This window comes from Jaculus jaculus, chromosome 13 (assembly GCF_020740685.1).
Source record: "Jaculus jaculus isolate mJacJac1 chromosome 13, mJacJac1.mat.Y.cur, whole genome shotgun sequence".
Lineage (NCBI taxonomy): Eukaryota > Metazoa > Chordata > Mammalia > Rodentia > Dipodidae > Jaculus > Jaculus jaculus.
Genome location: NC_059114.1, coordinates 30,430,883 through 30,449,656, shown reverse-complemented (window position 1 = coordinate 30,449,656; position 18,774 = coordinate 30,430,883). Strand labels below are relative to the sequence as shown.

General features: G+C 46.0%; 1 protein-coding gene across 1 annotated transcript in view; it reads right to left on the bottom strand.

Moving 5' to 3' along the window:
- Aacs (acetoacetyl-CoA synthetase) overlaps nt 1–18,526 on the bottom strand; it is a 78,067-nt gene extending 59,541 nt beyond the window's left edge. Inside the window, exons 1-4 of the mRNA XM_004668503.2 lie at nt 18,306–18,526; nt 13,383–13,486; nt 4,417–4,537; nt 139–252 (exon numbers count right to left, since the gene is read on the bottom strand). Coding sequence (XP_004668560.2) covers nt 139–252; nt 4,417–4,537; nt 13,383–13,486; nt 18,306–18,438 — 472 coding nt within the window. The 5' untranslated portion in view covers nt 18,439–18,526. The remainder of the gene's footprint in view (nt 1–138; nt 253–4,416; nt 4,538–13,382; nt 13,487–18,305) is intronic.
- Between the last annotated feature and the right edge of the window lie 248 nt (nt 18,527–18,774).

The window sequence follows — 18,774 nt, the reverse complement described above, 5'->3', positions numbered from 1 at the left end:
ATGTGCCACCACTTCTCTCTTTCTACAATGCTCCTCTGCTGCCTGCTCTCTGGGTGTAGCTGTAAACTTCCACCACCTTTAAAGGGCCTTCCATCTTCAGGGTCATTCCGTGGTCTCCTAAAACCAAGAGTCACTCACCAACCACGCGGTCTCCTTTCTTCACACCCATCCTCCTCATGGCCGCTGCAAACAAAGCCACCTGCTGCTTCAGTTCCTCAAAGGTCACCTTCACAATCTCCTCTTTGCCTTCCCCTGAGAGAGAACACAGATGGCCATCACAGAAAGGAAGGACCCACATCACTGTATCAGGGCCAGGGAAGGACCACCAGACCAACACAGGGTGACACAGGTCTGTGGGAAAGCAGGCTAGGCAGAAGACAGGCTCCAATGTGATGGCCGGACCATGTATAGGAGCTTTCCTCCTGTGAAGGAGCAGCAGTTTCAGTCTGGGGTTTCAGTTTGAAGTAGTCAGATCCATATATACCTGTACCCTAGCTTTGAGAGAACTGTGGAGGCTTGCTAGTCAGCCAGTCTGACCACAATGGGCAGCTCCAGGTTCACTGAGACCCCCACTCAAAGAAACAAAGTGCAAGAGCAAGGGAGAACACCCAGCACTGGGCACACAGGACACAAACATCTGCACACATATATGAATACACCACACACAAAATGAAAAGTGAGATTTTTTAAAAACCTGAAATAGGGCTGGAGATATGGCTTAGTGGTTAAGCGCTTGCCTGTGAAGCCTAAGGACCCTGGTTCAAGGCTCCATTCCCCAGGACCTACATTAGCCAGATGCACAAGGGAGCACATGCATCTGGAGTTCGTTTGCAGTGGCTGGGGGCCCTGGCGCACCCCCTCTCCCTCTCCCTCTCCCTCTCCCTCTCCCTCTCTCTCTCTCTCTCTCTCTCTCTGCCTGTTTCTTTCTCTCTCTGTTGCTCTCAAATAAATAAACAAAAAAAAATTTTTAATACTTTTTTAAAAAAACCTGAAATAGCTGCCATTTTTGTTTATAGTACACATTCTTGCTTTCCTTGAATTAATGTATGTAGGTGCCTCTTTAATCCTGAAAAGAAGAAAAAAGAACAAATGGCCTGATGCCTCCAAAACATGACAGGCCATTGCCAAGGTTCTTGGTTTCCTACCAGAAAGAGATGGTAAGACCTTATTGCTAAATACCCACATGCCTGGGCCTGGGATGCAAGGTCACTGAAAAATCTATCTGGTGGGCTGGATAGAGAACTTAGCAGTTAAGGCACTTGCCTGAGAAGCCTAAGGACCCAGGTTCAATTCCCCAGGACCCATGAAAGCCAGATACACAAGGTAGCACATACATCTGAAGTTCATTTGCAGCTGGTGGAGGCCCTCTTGTGCCCATTTTCTCTTTCTCTTACTCTCTTTCTCAAATAAATAAATAAATAAATTTTAAAATGAATATGGGGCTGGAGGGATGGCTTAGCAGTTAAGGTGTTTGCCTGCAAAGCCCAAGGACCCTAGTTCTATTCCCCAGGACCAACATAAGCCAGATGCACAAGATGGAACATGTGTCTGAAGGCCCTGGTGCACCCATTCTCTCTGTCTGTGTCTGTCTGTCTGTCTGTCTCTCTCTCTCACACACACACACACACACAAAAAAAAGAAAGAAAGAAAAAGAATATGGCTTTAAAAAAAAGAAAGAGAGAAAGAAAGAAAGAAGGAAAGAAAGAAAGAAAGAAAGAAAGAAAGAAAGAAAGAAAGAAAGAAAGAAAGAAAGAAAGGAAGGAAGGAAGGAAGAAGTCAATCAATCAATCAAGCTGGAGCTGAGCTGAAAACCTCCTACTTGCAGAACAGCTGACTGATAGCTGGAAAGAGCTACACTGTATACAGCCCTGTGGGAGACATCAGCAGTGAAAACAGTGGACACTGCAAGGTTCAAGTTTGGCCATCCAGGACAAATGACCAAACAGGTACAATAGTGGCATGTATGTTATGGAGGAAAACAACTGCTCTCTAATTGGACTGCAGACCTGCTCTACAGGAGTGAATACATGGTACTGAAAATCTAGTCAAAAGCCTATGGCAGGGGAGGACATGAGCCCTAGGAGTGTAATGCCTGCTCTTATCTGGCTAAATGCATATACTATGCTCACCAAACTGCACTGTAGTAAGCACTTTACTTAATGTCCAAATTTATTAATGCTACTCTCATTTTTGGTTAGAGAAGCTTGTCTTTTCAGATGGTGAGGACCACTGAGATGACCCAAAAGACATCATAGTACTGAGAAGAAGTAACAGAGGAGTGTTCAGCACTAAAATATCTCTATCATGTCTTCCAAGGCTCAGGGTCCATTGCAGAAGAGGTGGTGGAATGAATGTAAGAACCAAGCCAAGCATGGTGGCTCACGCCTTTAATCCTAGCACTTGGGAGGCAGAGGTAGGAGGATGGCCCTAAGTTCAAGGCCACCCTGAGACTACGTAGTGAATTCCAGGTCAGCCTAAGCTAGAATGAGACCATATCTCAAACCCCCCTCCCACAAAAAAAAAAAAAAAAATGCTGAAAAGCAGAAAAAAAAAAAAAAGAAAAACATAAGAGCTAAAGGAAGGGTAGGAGTGCTTATATGCAATCATTCAGATACAGATTGGCCTCAATACCCATGACCTTGCACTGCCTAGCACTACCTTCACAAGACCTTTGTAACAGGATAATGACATCAAAATAAAAGAGAAGCCAGGCGTGGTGGCGCACACCTTTAATCCCAGCACTCGGGAGGCAGAGATAGGAGGATTGCTGTGAGTTCAAGGCCACCCTGAGACTACATAGTGAATTCCAGGTCAGCCTGAGCTAGAGTGAGACCCTATCTCAAAACCCTGTCAATAATAATAATAATAATAATAATAATAATAATGATGATGATGATAAAAAGCCAAACCCAACATGAAGACTGTGCCGAGGGACTTAGCAGGCACAAGCATAAGAAGTGACTATGGACTCTATAGTGATCTACACTGCAGATGATATTCCAGAAGTCCTCATGGGGGAAAAAAAAAAAAAAAAAACTGTACCATGGGCCAAGCATGGTGACCCATACCTTTAATCCCAGCACTTGGGAGGCAGAGGTAGGAGGATCACTGCGAGTTTGAAGCCAGCATGAGACTACACAGTGAATTCTAGGTCAGCCTAGGCTAGAGCAAGATCTTACTTCGGGGGGAGGGGGTGCAGGGGGAAGCTGCACCATGATTTCCAACATTTACCCTGACTGATCCTCTGTACACACATGGCCTCTGTACTAAGGGCAGTTCTAAGAACACATCTTGTGTGCCCGCTTAATCCTTCAATAACTTTGAAGTAGATGCCAACATCTTGCTCACAGAAACAGAGCCAGAGAGACTAACAGACTTACTGAGGTCCCATAGCAACAATACGATCCTGGGGCCTGAAGTTCAAATCCCTGCTCAAGCTCTCTCCTGTGTCAAACCCACATCACTTCTAGTGAAGTGGAGAAACTTGAAAACTCACAAGATACTAGGGAGTCAAGGGTACTGGCAGCTGCCAGATCATGACAGAGTACCTTAGAAATCAGGAGTGTGAGAAGACAGCAGAGCCACCTGGGTCTTTCTGAAAGCACTGGAGCACAGCAGTTCACACACCTCAACAGGTCCTGCTGACTCCATCCAACAATCAGAACTTTGAGTCACAAACCTCCTTAGAGAAGGCCCACTCCCCTCGGCAGACACAAACCCACTGCATTCAGAAGTAGACAAAGCATTATTACTCAGTGGGAGAGGGAGGCCCAGCCATGTAGAAAAATCATTTCAGTATAAAACCTTAAATCCTAGTGACTCCATCTTGCCCTAGAACCCATTACCTCCTATCTCAGCCTCCCAAGTGCTGGGATTACAGGCATTGCTACAACACCCAGCCCACAATATCTCTTTACAAAGAAAACTCACAGCTTATTTAAAATGCTCCCTTTACATCAATTCTCCCAGAGACTGCTTACTACATACATTGGACTATGCACTAAACTTTATTTCTCAAAGCGAAGCCCATGAAGAGGCACCCCCAGGTCCACCCACTTTCTGAATGACTCAGCTGCTCACTTGATACATGGTGTCACGCTGAGCACAGCGGCACACATTTGGAAACCCACAGCTGGGAAGGCTGAGGCAGGAGACTTGAGAGTTTGAGACGAGTCCGAGCTAGATAGTAAGACTGTTCTCACAAACAGAAAGAAAGTGCTCCCACAGAAGCCGGATGCACACACACAACTGGCCCTCTCGCCATTCCCCACAGAAAGGGGTCAAGAGTGGTGGTCATGTCAGGAAGGTACTAAGACCCAGCTATTCCTTGGCACCTACAAACATTGGAACCTCCCAGAGACACAGGGTCATAGGCATGTACAACACCGGGGGAAGCCAGAGGCCAGGAGGACTCACGGGCAACGTAAAGGGCCACTCTATCATTCTCCTTGTGTCGCAGGAGGTTCTCAGCATAATTGAGCCGGCTGCCTCTGAACCACTCAGGGATGTCTGCGATTCCTTTGGATGTGTCCACGACCTGCAGAGGGGACAAGAAACCACAGGACGCACACACAAGAGCCCTGACATGATCAGATGAGGCCACAGGGTCATGTCCCAAAGCCTCATTCGATCAGTTCACATGCTGACCTCCAGCTGGCTTGAAACAAGCAATTTACCTGTGGGGAAAACACCCCCTGCCCCTCATCATTTGCTTTTGCAACAAGGCAGGTGTTGAAAAAGGAGGAAAAGAAAATGCCAAAGGCAGGTATATCAGATAGCTTCAGGTTCGCTGAGATGAACTTCCAGACCAGGCACATTTATGGAGGAAGGGATATTTCTTGAAGCTTACAGATCCAGAGGAAGTTCCATAATAGCAGAAAAAGCTGGCCTGCTTTCACAGAACCAAACACAGAAAGGGAAGCACAGGCCTAAAATCCAAAAGCCACACAACACAGCACACTATAGGAACTCCAGCCACACACACTGTGCATGTCTTAAGATTGAAATCTGAAACTCACCACCTCACCTTAAGATCCACCCAGTGACACTGCCTCCAGCCAGGTGGCTGCAGATGCAAACTACAAACTAATAAAACACTGAATATATTGGGGGCCATCTATTCAAACTACCACAGCAGGTATTAAGGGTACAGGCCTATAATGTCAGCACTAGGGAAGTGGAAGATCAGGAATTTGAGGCTAGCCTGAACTACATGAGACCCCAGCACCCCATCTCCCTAAAAAAGGAAAATGCCTGGGACTGGGTTGTGGCTCATTGTCAGAGCACTAACCCAGCATACCCAAGGCCCTGGGATGTGGGGAGTGACAGTAAAGACCCCTGACTCACATGCCAGAGACAACTTAAGCACACCAAAACCACAGATGAGCTGCTGGTCCTTACCACAATTTTCTGGAAATTTTCTTTTTCTTTTTTCTTTTTTTTTTTTTTTTTTTTTTTTTTGAGAGAGAGAGAAAGAGAATGGGGCACGCTAGGGCCTCCAGCCACTGCAAACGAACTCCAAATGCATGTGCCCCCTTGTGCATCTGGAGAACCAAACAGGGATCCTCTGGCTTTGCAGACAAACACCTTAACCACTAAGCCATCTCTTCAGCCATCTTACTTATTTTTTTGCCTGTTCGTTTTTAAGATTTTCTTCTCAAAGTACCAACACATCAACTGCCAAAGACTTTGCCCCAGACAGACAATGGATTATACTTAGAATGTCCTCACCTGTTAAGACTATCATTCGATCGATAGTTGGAGATTGAAAGGAACCTAAATCAGATGCACAAGGTACCACATACTTCTAGAGTTCATTTACAACAGCTAAAAGTCCTGGCACGCCCATTCTCTCTCTTTCTCTCTCTCTCTCTCTCTCTCTCTCTCTCTCTCTCTTTCTCTCTGTCTCAAATAAACAAAATACCTTTTTTTTATTTTTGTTTGTTTGTTTGTTTTTTTAAGGTAGGGTCTCACACTGGCCCAGGCTGACCTGGAATTAACTATGTAGTTTCAGTGTGGCCTCGAACTCATGGCAAACCTCCTACCTCTGCCTCCCAAGTGCTAGGATTAAAGACGTGCACCACCACACCAACCCTTAAAAACTTTTTGTAAAAAGGGCTGGAGGGATGGCTTCACGGTTAAGGTGTTTGCTTGCAAAGCCAAAGCACCCAGGTTCAATTCCTCAGGACCCACGTCAGCCAAATGCACAAGGTAAAGCATGCGTCTGGAGTGCGTTTGCAGTAGCTGGAGGCCCTAGTGCACCCATTCTCTTCTCTCTCTCTCTTTCTCTCTCTCTCTCTTTCTCTCTGCCTCTTTCTCTCTGTCAAATAAATAAAAATAAAATCTTTTTTAAATTTTTTTTTTTTGTTTTTTGGGGGTTTTTTGTTTGTTTGTTTGGTTGGTTGGTTTTGGTTTTTCGAGGTAGGGTCTTGCTCTAGCCCAGGCTGACCTGGAATTCACTATGGAGTCTCAGGGTGGCCTCAAACTCACGGCAATCCTCCTACCTCTGCCTCCCGAGTGTTGGTATTAAAGGTGTGCGCCACCATGCCTGGCTAAAAAACATTTTTTGAAAAAATATTGAAAGGGGGTCTGTGGAGATGGCTTAGGAGGTAAGAGTGCTTGCCACATAGCGCAAGGACCTAAGATGGCCTGGCCTGAGACCATCCATGTTCGATTCCCCAGCACCCACATAAAAAGCTGGGCATGGCCATGCACATCTGTAACCCAGACCTGCAGGAGGCCAGAAATTGGAGAATCACTGGGACTTGCTAGCAGAAAAGAACAGTCCCATGCTAAATGGGAGACTGTGTCTCAAGACATATGTGGATGAGTTACAGAAGAATAACATCCAACATTCTCCTCTAGACTCTGCATGCATACACATAGGATGTACACACATCACATCACACCACATATACTCTACACTGATGTACAATACGTGCCAGGAAAAAAAAGAACAAGCTGGGCATGGTGGCGCATGCCTTTAATCCCAGCACTCGGGAGGCAGAGGTAGGAGGATCGCTGTGAGTTCGAGGCCACCCTGAGACTCTATAGTGAATTCCAGGTCAGCCTGAGCTAGAGCGAGATCCTACCTCGGAAAAAAAAAAAACGGTTGAGGGCTAGCAAAAGCAAATAGCCCAGGTAAGATTCTCTAGTACCCATGAAAACCAGATACATAAAGTGGCACATGCATCTGCAGTTTATAATATTAGCAAGAGGTACTGGCATGCCCTTATTTTCTTTCTCCCTCTCCCCCTTGCAAATAATAAATTAAAAATTATTTTTAATTTTGTTTTGCTGTTTTTCAAAGCAGGGTCTCACTCTAGCTCAGGCTGACCTGGAATTCACTATATAGTCTCAGGCTGACCTGGAATTCACTATATAGTCTCAGGCTGGCCTCAAACTCACAGTGATCCTCCTATATCTGCCTTTAATCCCAGCACTTGAGAGGCAGAGGTAGGAGGATTACTGGAAGTTCAAGGCCAGCCTAAGATTACATAATGAATTCCAGGTCAGCCTGGGCTCAAGTAAGACCCTACATGGGGGTGGGGGGGGGACTCTGTAGAAAGTCTCACCTATAGACTGGCAAATCTAGAACATTCCAACAAAGGGAATGACAAAGTACTAAGAAAATGTGATTAGGAATTTCAAAACATTTGATTTCTGTTTGTTTTTATTTATTGATTTGAGAGCAACAGAGAGAGAAAGAGACAGAGAGAGAGAGAGAGAGAGAGAAGGAATGGGCACAGCAAGGCCTCCAGCCACTGCAAATGAAATCCAGATGCATGCACCACCTTGTACATCTGGCTTACATCAGTACTGGGGAATCAAGCCTTAAACCAGGGGTCCTTAAGCTTCACAGGCAACAGCTTAACTGCTAAGCAACCTCTCCAGCCCTTTTTAAACATTTTTTTAATTTTTTGTTTATTTTTATTTATTTGAGAGCAACAGAGAAAAAAGTCAAAACATTTGAGACACTAAGAAGATATGAAGAGATCAAACTTAATAATTCAGGGTATTTACTTTCAAAATTAAAAAACAATTCAAGGTATTGAAGAAAGAGAAGAACTTCAATCCAGAGTAACAGTAGATATTTGCTTTCAACAAAAATCACACATAAACATTTTCCAAAAATAGGAAGAAATACAAATACAGATACAGGAGGCATAGGATAAAAGACAAGACCAGAAAGAATCTCTCCTCACCTTATTAGAATTAGATTACCAAACATAGAGACCAAAGAAAATACACTGAAAGCAGTAAGAGAGAAGTACCTAGTACCCTATAAAGGTAAGCCCATCAGGATAACACCAGATTGCAAAACACAGTCTTTTTATTTTTTTTTTTTTTAATTTGTCAAAGTAGGGTCTTGCTCTAGCCCAGGCTGACAGACATGGAATTCACTCTGTAGTCCTAAACTGGCCTCGAACTCATGACAATCCTACCTACCTCTCCCTCCAAAGTGCTAGAATTAAAGGTGTGTAAATTCATGCAGCTGCATCCATCTAATTTTTGAAAAAAAAATGCCAAAAATAATGAATGAGAAAAAGACAGCCTCAGACCAAAAATGAACCCAACATGCCTCAGGGAAATTTTGCGGAAGAGGGGGCAGAAAGCATGTCAGAGCCGCACAGTGGGTCATGATACACAAAGACATTTCTCCTACCCATAACTGTGGGCTAATTCCACAATGCATGACCCATATACCTCAACAAGGAGAGACCAGGGGGAGGGGGTGGGACATGGATGAGCCTAACAATGATACCAACTTGACGGTATTAATTAATTAATTAATTTAAAAAGACAGTCTCTTTAATAAATGACACTGGGAAAAATGGATATATCTGTAGAAAGATGAAAATAGGTCCTTAACTCTTTCCATGAATAAGAATCAAGTCCAAATGGATCAAAGGCCTTAATATCAGACCTGAAACTCTGAAACGGCTAGAGGAAAAAGTAGGAGAAACTCTTCAACATATCGGTATAGGCAAAGACTTTCTCAATATAACACCAGCTGCTCAGAAAATAAAACCACTAATCAATCACTGGTATCCCTTGAAATTATAAAGCTTTTGCATAGCAAAGGACACTGTGAATAGAGCAAAGAGGCAACCTACAGAATGGGAGAAAATCTTTGCCAACTATACATCTGACAGAAGATTAATATCCAGGATATACAAATAACTCAAAAAAAAACTAAATAATAAGAAATCAAACCACCCAGTTAAAAATCTGGCTATGGAGCTAGGCATGGTGGCCAAATGAGCCAGCAGCTACAAGAGTAGCACGTCTGTTATGGGGGAAACCAACTGCCCTCTAATTGGACTGCAGGCCCACTCCATGGGAGGGAATACATCCCTGATACTGAAAACCTAAAACAGGGTAGTCATGAGCCTTAGGGGTGTAACGTCTGCTGCTGTCTGGCTAAATGTATATACGATGCTTATCAAACTTCCCAGTAAGCACTTCTCTTAATGTTCATACCCTTATATTAATGCTACTCTCACTTTTGGTAGAGAATCTTCTCTTTTCAGATGGCAGTGACCTTGGGATGACTCAGAAGGCATCATGGTGCCAGAAAAAATAGACAGAGAGTGCTCAGTACTGCAATATCTCTATCACACCTTCCAAGATTCAGGGTCTACTGTAGAAGAGGCGATGGAAAGAATATAAGAGCCAAAGGAAAGGTAGGATTCCTTATAACATGCTCCCTCCAGACACAAAATGGCCTGGATATCCATCACCTTACAGTACCTGACACTACCTACACAAGACCATCATAATAGGAGGAAAGATCATGACATCAAAATAAAAGAGAGACTGATTGAATTGGCAAGGGGATATGATGGAGAATGGAGTTTCAAAGGGGAAAGTGGGAGGAGGGAGGATAATACTATGGGATATGTTTTATAATAATGGAAGTTGTTAATAAAAAAAATTTGAAAAGAAAAATAGACAGGCATATGGCACACACCTTTAATCCCAGCACTTGGGAGGCAGAGATAGGAGGACTGCTATCAATTCAACGCCACCCTGAAACTACACAGTGAATTCCAGGTCAGCCTGGACCTTAGTGAGACCCTACCTCGAAAACCAGAAAAATGAAATAAAAAAGTCCAGCTGGAGAGATACTAGCCCTAAAACCTAAGGACTCAGGTCTGATTCCACAAGATGACACATACATCTTGTAGAATACATTTACAATGGCTTGAGGCCTTGGTGTGCCCATTCTCCACCCCCCCCCCTTTCTCTCTCTTGCTCACTTTCACTCTCTTAAATAAAAATATTTTTAAGGGCTGGAGAAATGGCTTAGCAGTTAAGGCATTTGCCTGTGAAGCCAAAGGACCCAGGTTTGATTCCCCATGACCCATGTAAGCCAGATGCACAAAGAGCACATGCATCTGGAGTTTGTTTGCAGTGGCTAGAGGCCCTGGCATGCCCATTGTCTCTCTGACTATCTCTCTTCTATCTCTCTCTCTCTACTTGCAAATAAATAAATTCATATACATATATACATATCTAAACACACACACACACACACATATATATTTTTTTTTAAAGACAGGGCCTGGAGAGATGGCTTAGAGGTTAAGGCACTTGCCTGCAAAGCCTAAGAAGCCAGGTTCGAGTCTCCAGGACCCAAGAAAGCCAGATGCACAAGGTGGCACATGCATCTGGAGTTCATTTGCACTGGCTGAAGGCCCTGGCATACCCATTTTCCCTGACTCTCTCTCTCTCCTTCTCATAAATAAAAAATAAAATAAAATAACTTCACCAGGTATGGTGGCACAAGCCTTTAATCCCAGCACTCACTAAGCAGAGGTAGGAAGGAAGATCACTGTGACTTGAAGGTTACCCTGAGATTACATAGTAAATGAATTCCAGGTCAGCCTGGGCTCAAAAAACCAAGAAAACAAAAATCCTAGCACTTGGGAGGCAGAGGTAGGAGGATTAGCGTGAATTCAATGCCAGCCTAGAACTACAGAGTGAGTTCCTGATCAGCCTGGGCTAGACTAGAGTAAGACCCCTACCCCTTCCCCCCCCCCAAAAAAAAAACAGGCTATAGAGATGGATCAATGGTTAAGGCACTTGTCTGCAAAGCCTAATGACTGGGGTTCAATTCCCCAGTACCCAAGTAAAGACAAGGTGGCACGAATCTGGAGGTCATTTGAAGTAGCTGGAGGCCCCAGTATACCCATTCTCTCTTTCTATCTCTCTCTCTCTCTCTCAAATAAATAAATAAAATATATTACCAGAAGTGGTGGCACACACCTTTAATCCCAGCACTCAGGAGGCAGAGGTAGGAGAATGGCTATAAGTGCCAAGCCACCCTGAGACTACATAGTGAATTCCAGCTCAGCCTGGGCTAAAACAAGACCCTACCTCAAAAAAAACAAAAAAAAAAAGAAAAAAGAAATTTAAAAATAATACAATATTTAAAAGTTTTTGGAAGCTGGAGAGATGGCTTAGCGGTTAAGCGCTTGCCTGTGAAGCCTAAGGACCACGGTTCGAGGCTCGGTTCCCCAGGTCCCACGTTAGCCAGATGCACAAGGGGGCGCACGCGTCTGGAGTTCGGTTGCAGAGGCTGGAAGCCCTGGCGCGCCCATTCTCTCTCTCTCCCTCTACCTGTCTTTCTCTCTCTGTCTGTCGCTCTCAAATAAATAAATAAATAAAAATATTTTTTTTAAAAAAAAACAAAAAAAAAAAAGAAAAAAGAAATTTAAAAATAATACAATATTTAAAAGTTTTTGGAAGCTGGAGAGATGGCTTAGCAGTTAAGATACTTACCTGTAAAGCCAAAGGACCCAGGTTCAATTCCCCAGGACCACCACGTAAGCCAGATGCAAAAGGTGGTGCAAGTGTATGGAGTTCATGTGCAGTGGCTCAAGGCCCTGGCACACCTACTCTCTATCTGCCTTTTTCTCTCTCTCCCTCAAATAAATACACAAACAAACAAATAAAGCAGGTTTGGTAGCACATACCTTTAATCCCAGCATTTGGGAAGCAGAGGTAGGAGGATCACTGTGATTTCAAGGCCATCCTGAGACTACATAGTGAATTCCAGGGTAAGCCTAAGCTACAGCAAGACCCTAGCTTGAAAAACAAAAAATACTACTACTAATAATAATAATAAACAATAAATTAAATACAATAGTAAAAAGCTACCAGGAGTATTGGCATATGTTTTTAAACCAACCACTCAGGAGGCAGAGGTAAGAGGATCACTGTGAGTTTGAGGCCAGCCAGGGACTACAGAGTAAGTTCCAGGTCAGCCTAGGCTAAAATGAGACCTTGTATCGAAAAAACAAACAAACAAACAAAAAAATGTTTAGAGAAGATATGACAGGAGGGGAAGGAAAAGGAAAGAGAGCAGATGCCTGGCACCTTGCTTCCTAAGACACAACACAAGAACCTCGACAAGATCATGGTCTTCAAAGATTTCAGGTACCAATGAGGTCCATGCTAATTTCATCCAGGGTAATGACTTTTTTCCTACCTACATGAGGTGTTTTTTTTTAATAATTTATTTTTATTTATTTGACAGAGAAAGAGGGGGAGAGAGAGAGAGAATGGGCATGCCAGGGCCTCCAGCAACTGCAAACTACAAATACATGTGCCCCCTTGTACATCTGGCTAACATGGGTCTTGGGGAATCAAACCTGGTTCCTTTGGCTTTGCAGGCAAACGCCTTAACTGCTAAGCCATTCCTTCAATCCTCCTACATGAGGTTTTAAAAGAAGGTCTGGGGCTGGAGAGATGGGTTAGCGGTTAAGCGCTTGCCTGTGAAGCCGAAGGACCCCAGTTCGAGGCTCGCTTCCCCAGGTCCCACGTTAGCCAGATGCACAAGGGGGCGCACGCGTCTGGAGTTTGTTTGCAGTGGCTGGAAGCCCTGGCGCACCCATTCTCTCTCTCTCCCTCTATCTGTCTTTCTCCCTGTGTCTGTCGCTCTCAAATAAATAAATAAAAAATGAACAAAAAAAAATTTTTAAAAAAAAATTAAAAGAAGGACTGTAGCCTATCATAGTGGCTTTTTTTTTTTTAATCCCCGTACTAGGGAGGCTGAGGTAGGAGGGGATCTGAGTTTGAAGCCAGCTATAGAATGAGTTCCACGTCAGCCTTAACTATAGTGAGACCCTTCTTTGAAAAACCAAAATAATTAATAAATACAAGAAAGTATAATTGAGTGGGGCATGGTGCACATGCCTTTAATCCCAACACTTGGGAGGCAGAGGCACTCTGAGACTACATAGTGAATTCCAGGTCAGCTTGAGCTAGAGTGAAACCCTACCTTGCAAAAAAGGATGATTGAATATTTACAAAGTTAACATTCCTTCTGAAACAGCACTGTGAAAAGAGATTTTCCCCCCCCCCCAATCACTTACCTCATCATACATGCGAGAGTGAAGGATCCCGCTAAACTTCCAGAACTCTGCCCAGAAGTCCGAGTATGACTCCACTGACCAATGGTACAAGTCATCATAATTCTCTAAAATAAAATAAAACACACAGGGCTCAGCCAACCTAGTCTGGGAAGTCCAAGCACCTCAGGGAGGGAGCCAGGCTGGCCTAAGGAATCTCAGATGTATCACAGATTTAAAGGTACCTGTGCGAAGCTGCTGAGGAGGGGGAGATTGCTCAGTGGTTAAGGCGCTTGCCTGAAAAGCCTAATGACCTGGATTCAATTCCCTAGTACCCACATAAAGCCAATGGGAAACTGCCCTGTGTAAAGGCCCCTCAGGTTTTCCCCCTCCCACAAATGAGAGCTCTCTGGCTGCAGAAACTTCCCCAGCTGCTAAGAGGCAGGCTGGAGGCTCAAAATCCAGGCCATGGATGAAGACACCAAAGGCCTGTATAAATCTTCACCCAGGGCAGGGCTGGTGGTGCAGGCTTGTCATCCCATCTAGCCAGGAAGCTGAGGCAGAAGATGAAGGTCTGTCCAACCTATGGAGCAAGTTCAAGGCCAGCCTAAGGAGTTTAACAGTGGGAAGGGTATTACCATGGGATATTTTTTATAATCATGGAAGTTGTTAATAAAAACTTGAAAAAAAAATGCTAAATTAAAAAAAAGAGTTTAACAGTGGGTCTGGGAAGTTGGCTCAGTGGTCACAGGTACTTGCTTACAAAGCCTGCCAGCTTGGGGTTCAATTGTGCAGCCATCCACATAAATTAGACAAGCATTTGCTTGCAGCCAAGACAGGCCTGGCACACATACACACACACACACACACACACACACACACACACACACGCGCGCGCGCGCACACACACACACACACACACACACACGTATAAATAAATAAAATTTTTAAAAAAGAACAAGAAGCCGAGCATGGTGGCGCATACCTTTAATCCCAGCACTCAGGAGGCAGAGGTAGGAGGATCACCATGAGTGAGTTCAAGGCCACCCTGAGACTCCATAGTGAATTCCAGGTCAGCCTGAGCCAGTGTGAGACCCTACCTCAAAAAAAAAAAAAAAGAACAAGGCCCTATCTCAAAATAAAAAACAGCTATGATAATGATATATTATATATGTGTGTGAAAGTTGTCAATAAAAAGTTTAAGAGAAGCTGAAGAGATGGCTTAGCAGTTAAGTCAGATGCATAAGGGGGCACATGCATCTGGAGTTCGTTTGCAGTGGCTACAGGCCCTAGCATGCCCATTTTCTTTCTCTCTCTCTCTCCATCTTTCTGTCTCACAAATAAATAAATAAATATGTTTAAAAAATTAAAAAGTTTAAGAGAAGTCGTACGTGGTGGCACACGCTTTTAATCCCAGCACTCAGGAGGCTCAGGTAGGAGGATCTTACTGAGTCCAAGGACTGCCTGAGACTACATAGTGAATTCCAGGTCAGCATAGGATAGAACAAGACCATAATTTAAAAAACAAAAAACGTATCACTTGGGAAGCAGGGGTAGCAGGATCACCATAAGTTCAAGGCCACCCTGAGACTACATAGTGAATTTCAGGTCAGCCTAGGCTAGAGTGAAACCCTACCTCAAAAAAAAAAAAAAAAAAAACAGAAAGCCAGTTGTTGGTGGGCTCATGCCTTTAACTGAAGCATTTGGGAGGCTAAGGCAAGAGAACTCTGTAAATTCAAAGACAACCTGGGCTATAGATAGCACTAGACTGAGACTCTTCCTCCAAAATTCAGGAAGGGAGGGAAAGGGAAAAATAAAGAAAAAAGAAAAGCACACCTCCACACAACAGCATCACAGGAGACATACCCAGGCCCACAGCCAAGGGACTGGTGGTCACAATGACACCTTAATACTTTGACAGCCATGTATGGGAACCTCTTCTCTGGGCCACAGAACCTCACTCAGGCAGGAGCTACAGTCAACACCAGGAGGCCACAGACACATTCAGTTCAGTCTGTGTGAGTCATGAAGAGTCTGAACCAGGAGCTAGCACTTGAACACCTGGTTTTGTTTTTGCTTTTTTTTTTTTGCTTTTGTTTTTCGAGGTAGGGCCTCACTCTAGGTCAAGCTGGCCTGGAATTCACTCTGTAGTCTCAGGGTACCCTCGAACTCATGGCGATCCTCCTACCTCTGCCTCCCAAGTGCTCAACAATTGGTTTTAAATAAAATTCCAGCAGGTCATTAAGGAGAAGGAGGGTTTGAAATCCAACATTATCATCCTCAGCTACATAGTGAGTTTGAGGCCAACCGACACTACATGAGACCCTGTTTCAAAAAAGAAAGAGAACATGTCCTCTGATGCTTGTCTCACGGAAATACAGCCCCAGACCGCCCATGGCTGCTTCATGGAAATACAGCCCTATATGGTAGGCCCTGGGGTTTAATGTCCAGGCTTCCAGCTATTTGTTTGAGGGAGAGCCTACACTCTAGCACAAGTTTACCTAGAATGCTATGCAGTCCTGGCTGGCCTCAAACTCACAGAATTCCTCCTGTTTCATTATAATGACCCTGAATACATTATAGGTGTAGACCACCATATCCAGTAAGCCTCCCAGTTTTTTCTTTTTTTAAGTACTTTTATTTATTTGGGAGAGAAAGAGGCAGACAGAAAGTGTATGGGTACAACACGACCTCCTGGCACTGCAAATGAACTCCAAACATATGTGCCACTTCAAGCATCAGGCTTTACGTAGATACTAGGGTATCAAACCCAGGCCGTTAAGACTTTGCAAGCAAATGCCTTTGACCACTGAGCCATTTCTCAAGCCTCTGCCTCCCAAGTTTTAAACACGGGTCAATCAGACTTCTGAGATGGCCCAGGAGCCAGAACCTTGAAGGAGGGAAGAGACTGGCACTCCCAGCAGACAGCAGCACTCAACAGCCTAGGCCTGTCCTCTCACAGGCACCTCCACCCAGGGGCAATGGTCCTCTCTGATTATGCTCATTTCACAGATGAGGAAACCAAGGCTTGGGGCAATTCAATGGCCTGTTCCTGGTTACATAAAGTGGCTCAGACACCTGTGGTGGTTTGAATAGAATAGATGGCCCCCAATATATTCAGTTGTTTGTAGTTTGCATCTGCTGGCTACCTGGCTGGAGGCAATGTCACTGGGTGATCTTAAACTATGGTGGTGGGTTTCCAATTTCGATGTAAAGATATGCAAAGTGTGCCTAGCTGGAGTTCCTGAAGTGTGCTGTGGCTTTTGACCTTAAGGCTTGTGCTGCTTCTCTGTCTGCTTGGGCCTGTGAAGGCAGGCCTGCTTCTTCTGCCATTAATGGAACTTCCCCTGGGTCTGTAAGCTTCAATAAATCCCTTCCTCCATACTGTGCCTGGTCTGAAAGTTCATCTCAGTGAACCTGAAGCTGTCTGTTACAACACCCATGGGACGAAACTACAGCTACTGTCTCTTCCTCACTTGCGATGAAGGGGGGTCTTTACCCCGTGCACAGTGGGGAGTGGTTTTGCCAAGTTTCATGCTGAACAAGTGCCAGAGATCAGTATTGATCAGCATACATTATTGCTGACAGGGGAGACAATGGAATCAAGGCAGAGCATTGTGGGTGACAGAGCGAAGGATGTAATCCAGACATTGTCTCACAGTTCTTCCCCAGCCAAGGCTCTTCATCAACCCAACACCCACTGACAACTGATAAGGGATATACCTGTCTACACATGGGCAAAGAAGGGCCAGAGGTGGAGTACAGGTAGTCCCAGAAAGGAACCATGTGGAAGAGCCACTATGCTCTGGAAGACAGATGGCAGTTTGCAGTGCCATGGCCAACAAGGGACCTGGTAGACTGGCAGCCTAGAAGTGGCAAAGCAAGACCTATGCTCTAAGGTGATCTGGCTCCGGAAACAGGACACACCGAGGAGGGCGGGAAGCAGGAAAACCCAGCACTGCTCAAGAGGAGGGGAGAAGCCTCTGGGCTGGGAAGAAGACCATGCCCTGAGAAAGACCCTTGGAACAAAGACAGGACCCACGTGCCACTTTTGTGAAGCTGAAATGGACATGGATACCACCAACAGAAACAAGGAGGTCTCAGCAGGTGAGGGGCAAGACAGCGTGAAAAGGAAAGATCGCCGTGAGTTTGAGGTCAGCCTGGGACTACAGAGTGAGCTCCAGGTCATCTTAAGTTAACCCTACCTCAAAAACTGACAGTTTAAAAAAAGACAACTATGTGCTGAAAATCACCGATAAATCTGGGTAGGGTGGGCAGCTGAGCAGGCAACCAGACCGGCCGAGCCTGATGGAGCCCAGGAAAGAGATTCGCCCTGGGCTCCGCCCACAGGGGCAGGGCGGGCCAACGTGGTTCTGGAAGACGCTCTGAACTCCAAGATTTGGGGCGAGGAGTTTAAATGTGAGTGGATGGGGAGGAGGCTCTAGCCTGATCTCAAAGAAGGGCTCTTACCTGACCAGCTTTCCAGGGTGCCTGAAATTTCATACTGGTCGCAAGGCAGCTAAGGGGAGCACGACCCATGAACCCCACAAACTTAGAATGAACTGCAAGTCCGAGGAGCCCTCAGCACGAAGGAAGCCTCCATCGGCTGGACAGCAGCACGCTAAGTGGGAAAGCTCAGCAAGGGACCCTGGAACCAGGCGGGCTGCCATCTCCGGAAGGTGACCCACACTGGGAGAAGGCAGCCAACCTGCGGAAAGGTCTGGAGGCAGAGGAGGTCTCTCCCCGTGGACAGCGGCAAAGAGCCCGTGGGAAGGCCGCCAGCCCCTGAGAAGCGCCGGCGCCAGGGGGCGGACACTGGCCACCGATCCCGACCTCTAGGAGAGAAAGGGGCAGCGCCGGCCTTCCAGAGGAGGGTCCCTCTCCCTAGGAGGAACCTCGCTTCCGGGACGGCCCCGGGGGCGGCCGGGCCGCGCGCCCCGCACTCACCCAGCGCCAGGCCGCAGGCGGCGCCCACGGCCGCCCGGAAGCGGTCCATCTGCGTGTTCTTCTTGCTGTCAGGCTCCCACATCACCTGGCTCTCCATGATCTCCTCGCGTCCGGGCCGAACCTGCTTGGACATGGCTGATGCGGGCTACGGGCTGCCGGGCGCCGGCGAGCGCAGGGCGGGCACGGCCAAGAGCGACGCGGGTGAACAGCAGCGCGAGACTCAGCCCGCGCCGCCGCGGGCCTCGGGACACCGGCCTGGCCACGGCCCCGCCGGCGCCGCCCCAACTCCCGAGCCACGCCCCCTTCTGGGCCACGCCTCCGCGCTGTAACCCTCCGCCGAGCAGCGCGAAAAAAGGAGTGCTGCGCGTCAGGATCCCACCGAGAGCTACCTGGGCGGCGGACCTGCGCAGGCGCAGTGAGCCCGACTCGGAGAGGCTGCGCCGCTCCCGACACGCGCCAAGGCTATTGG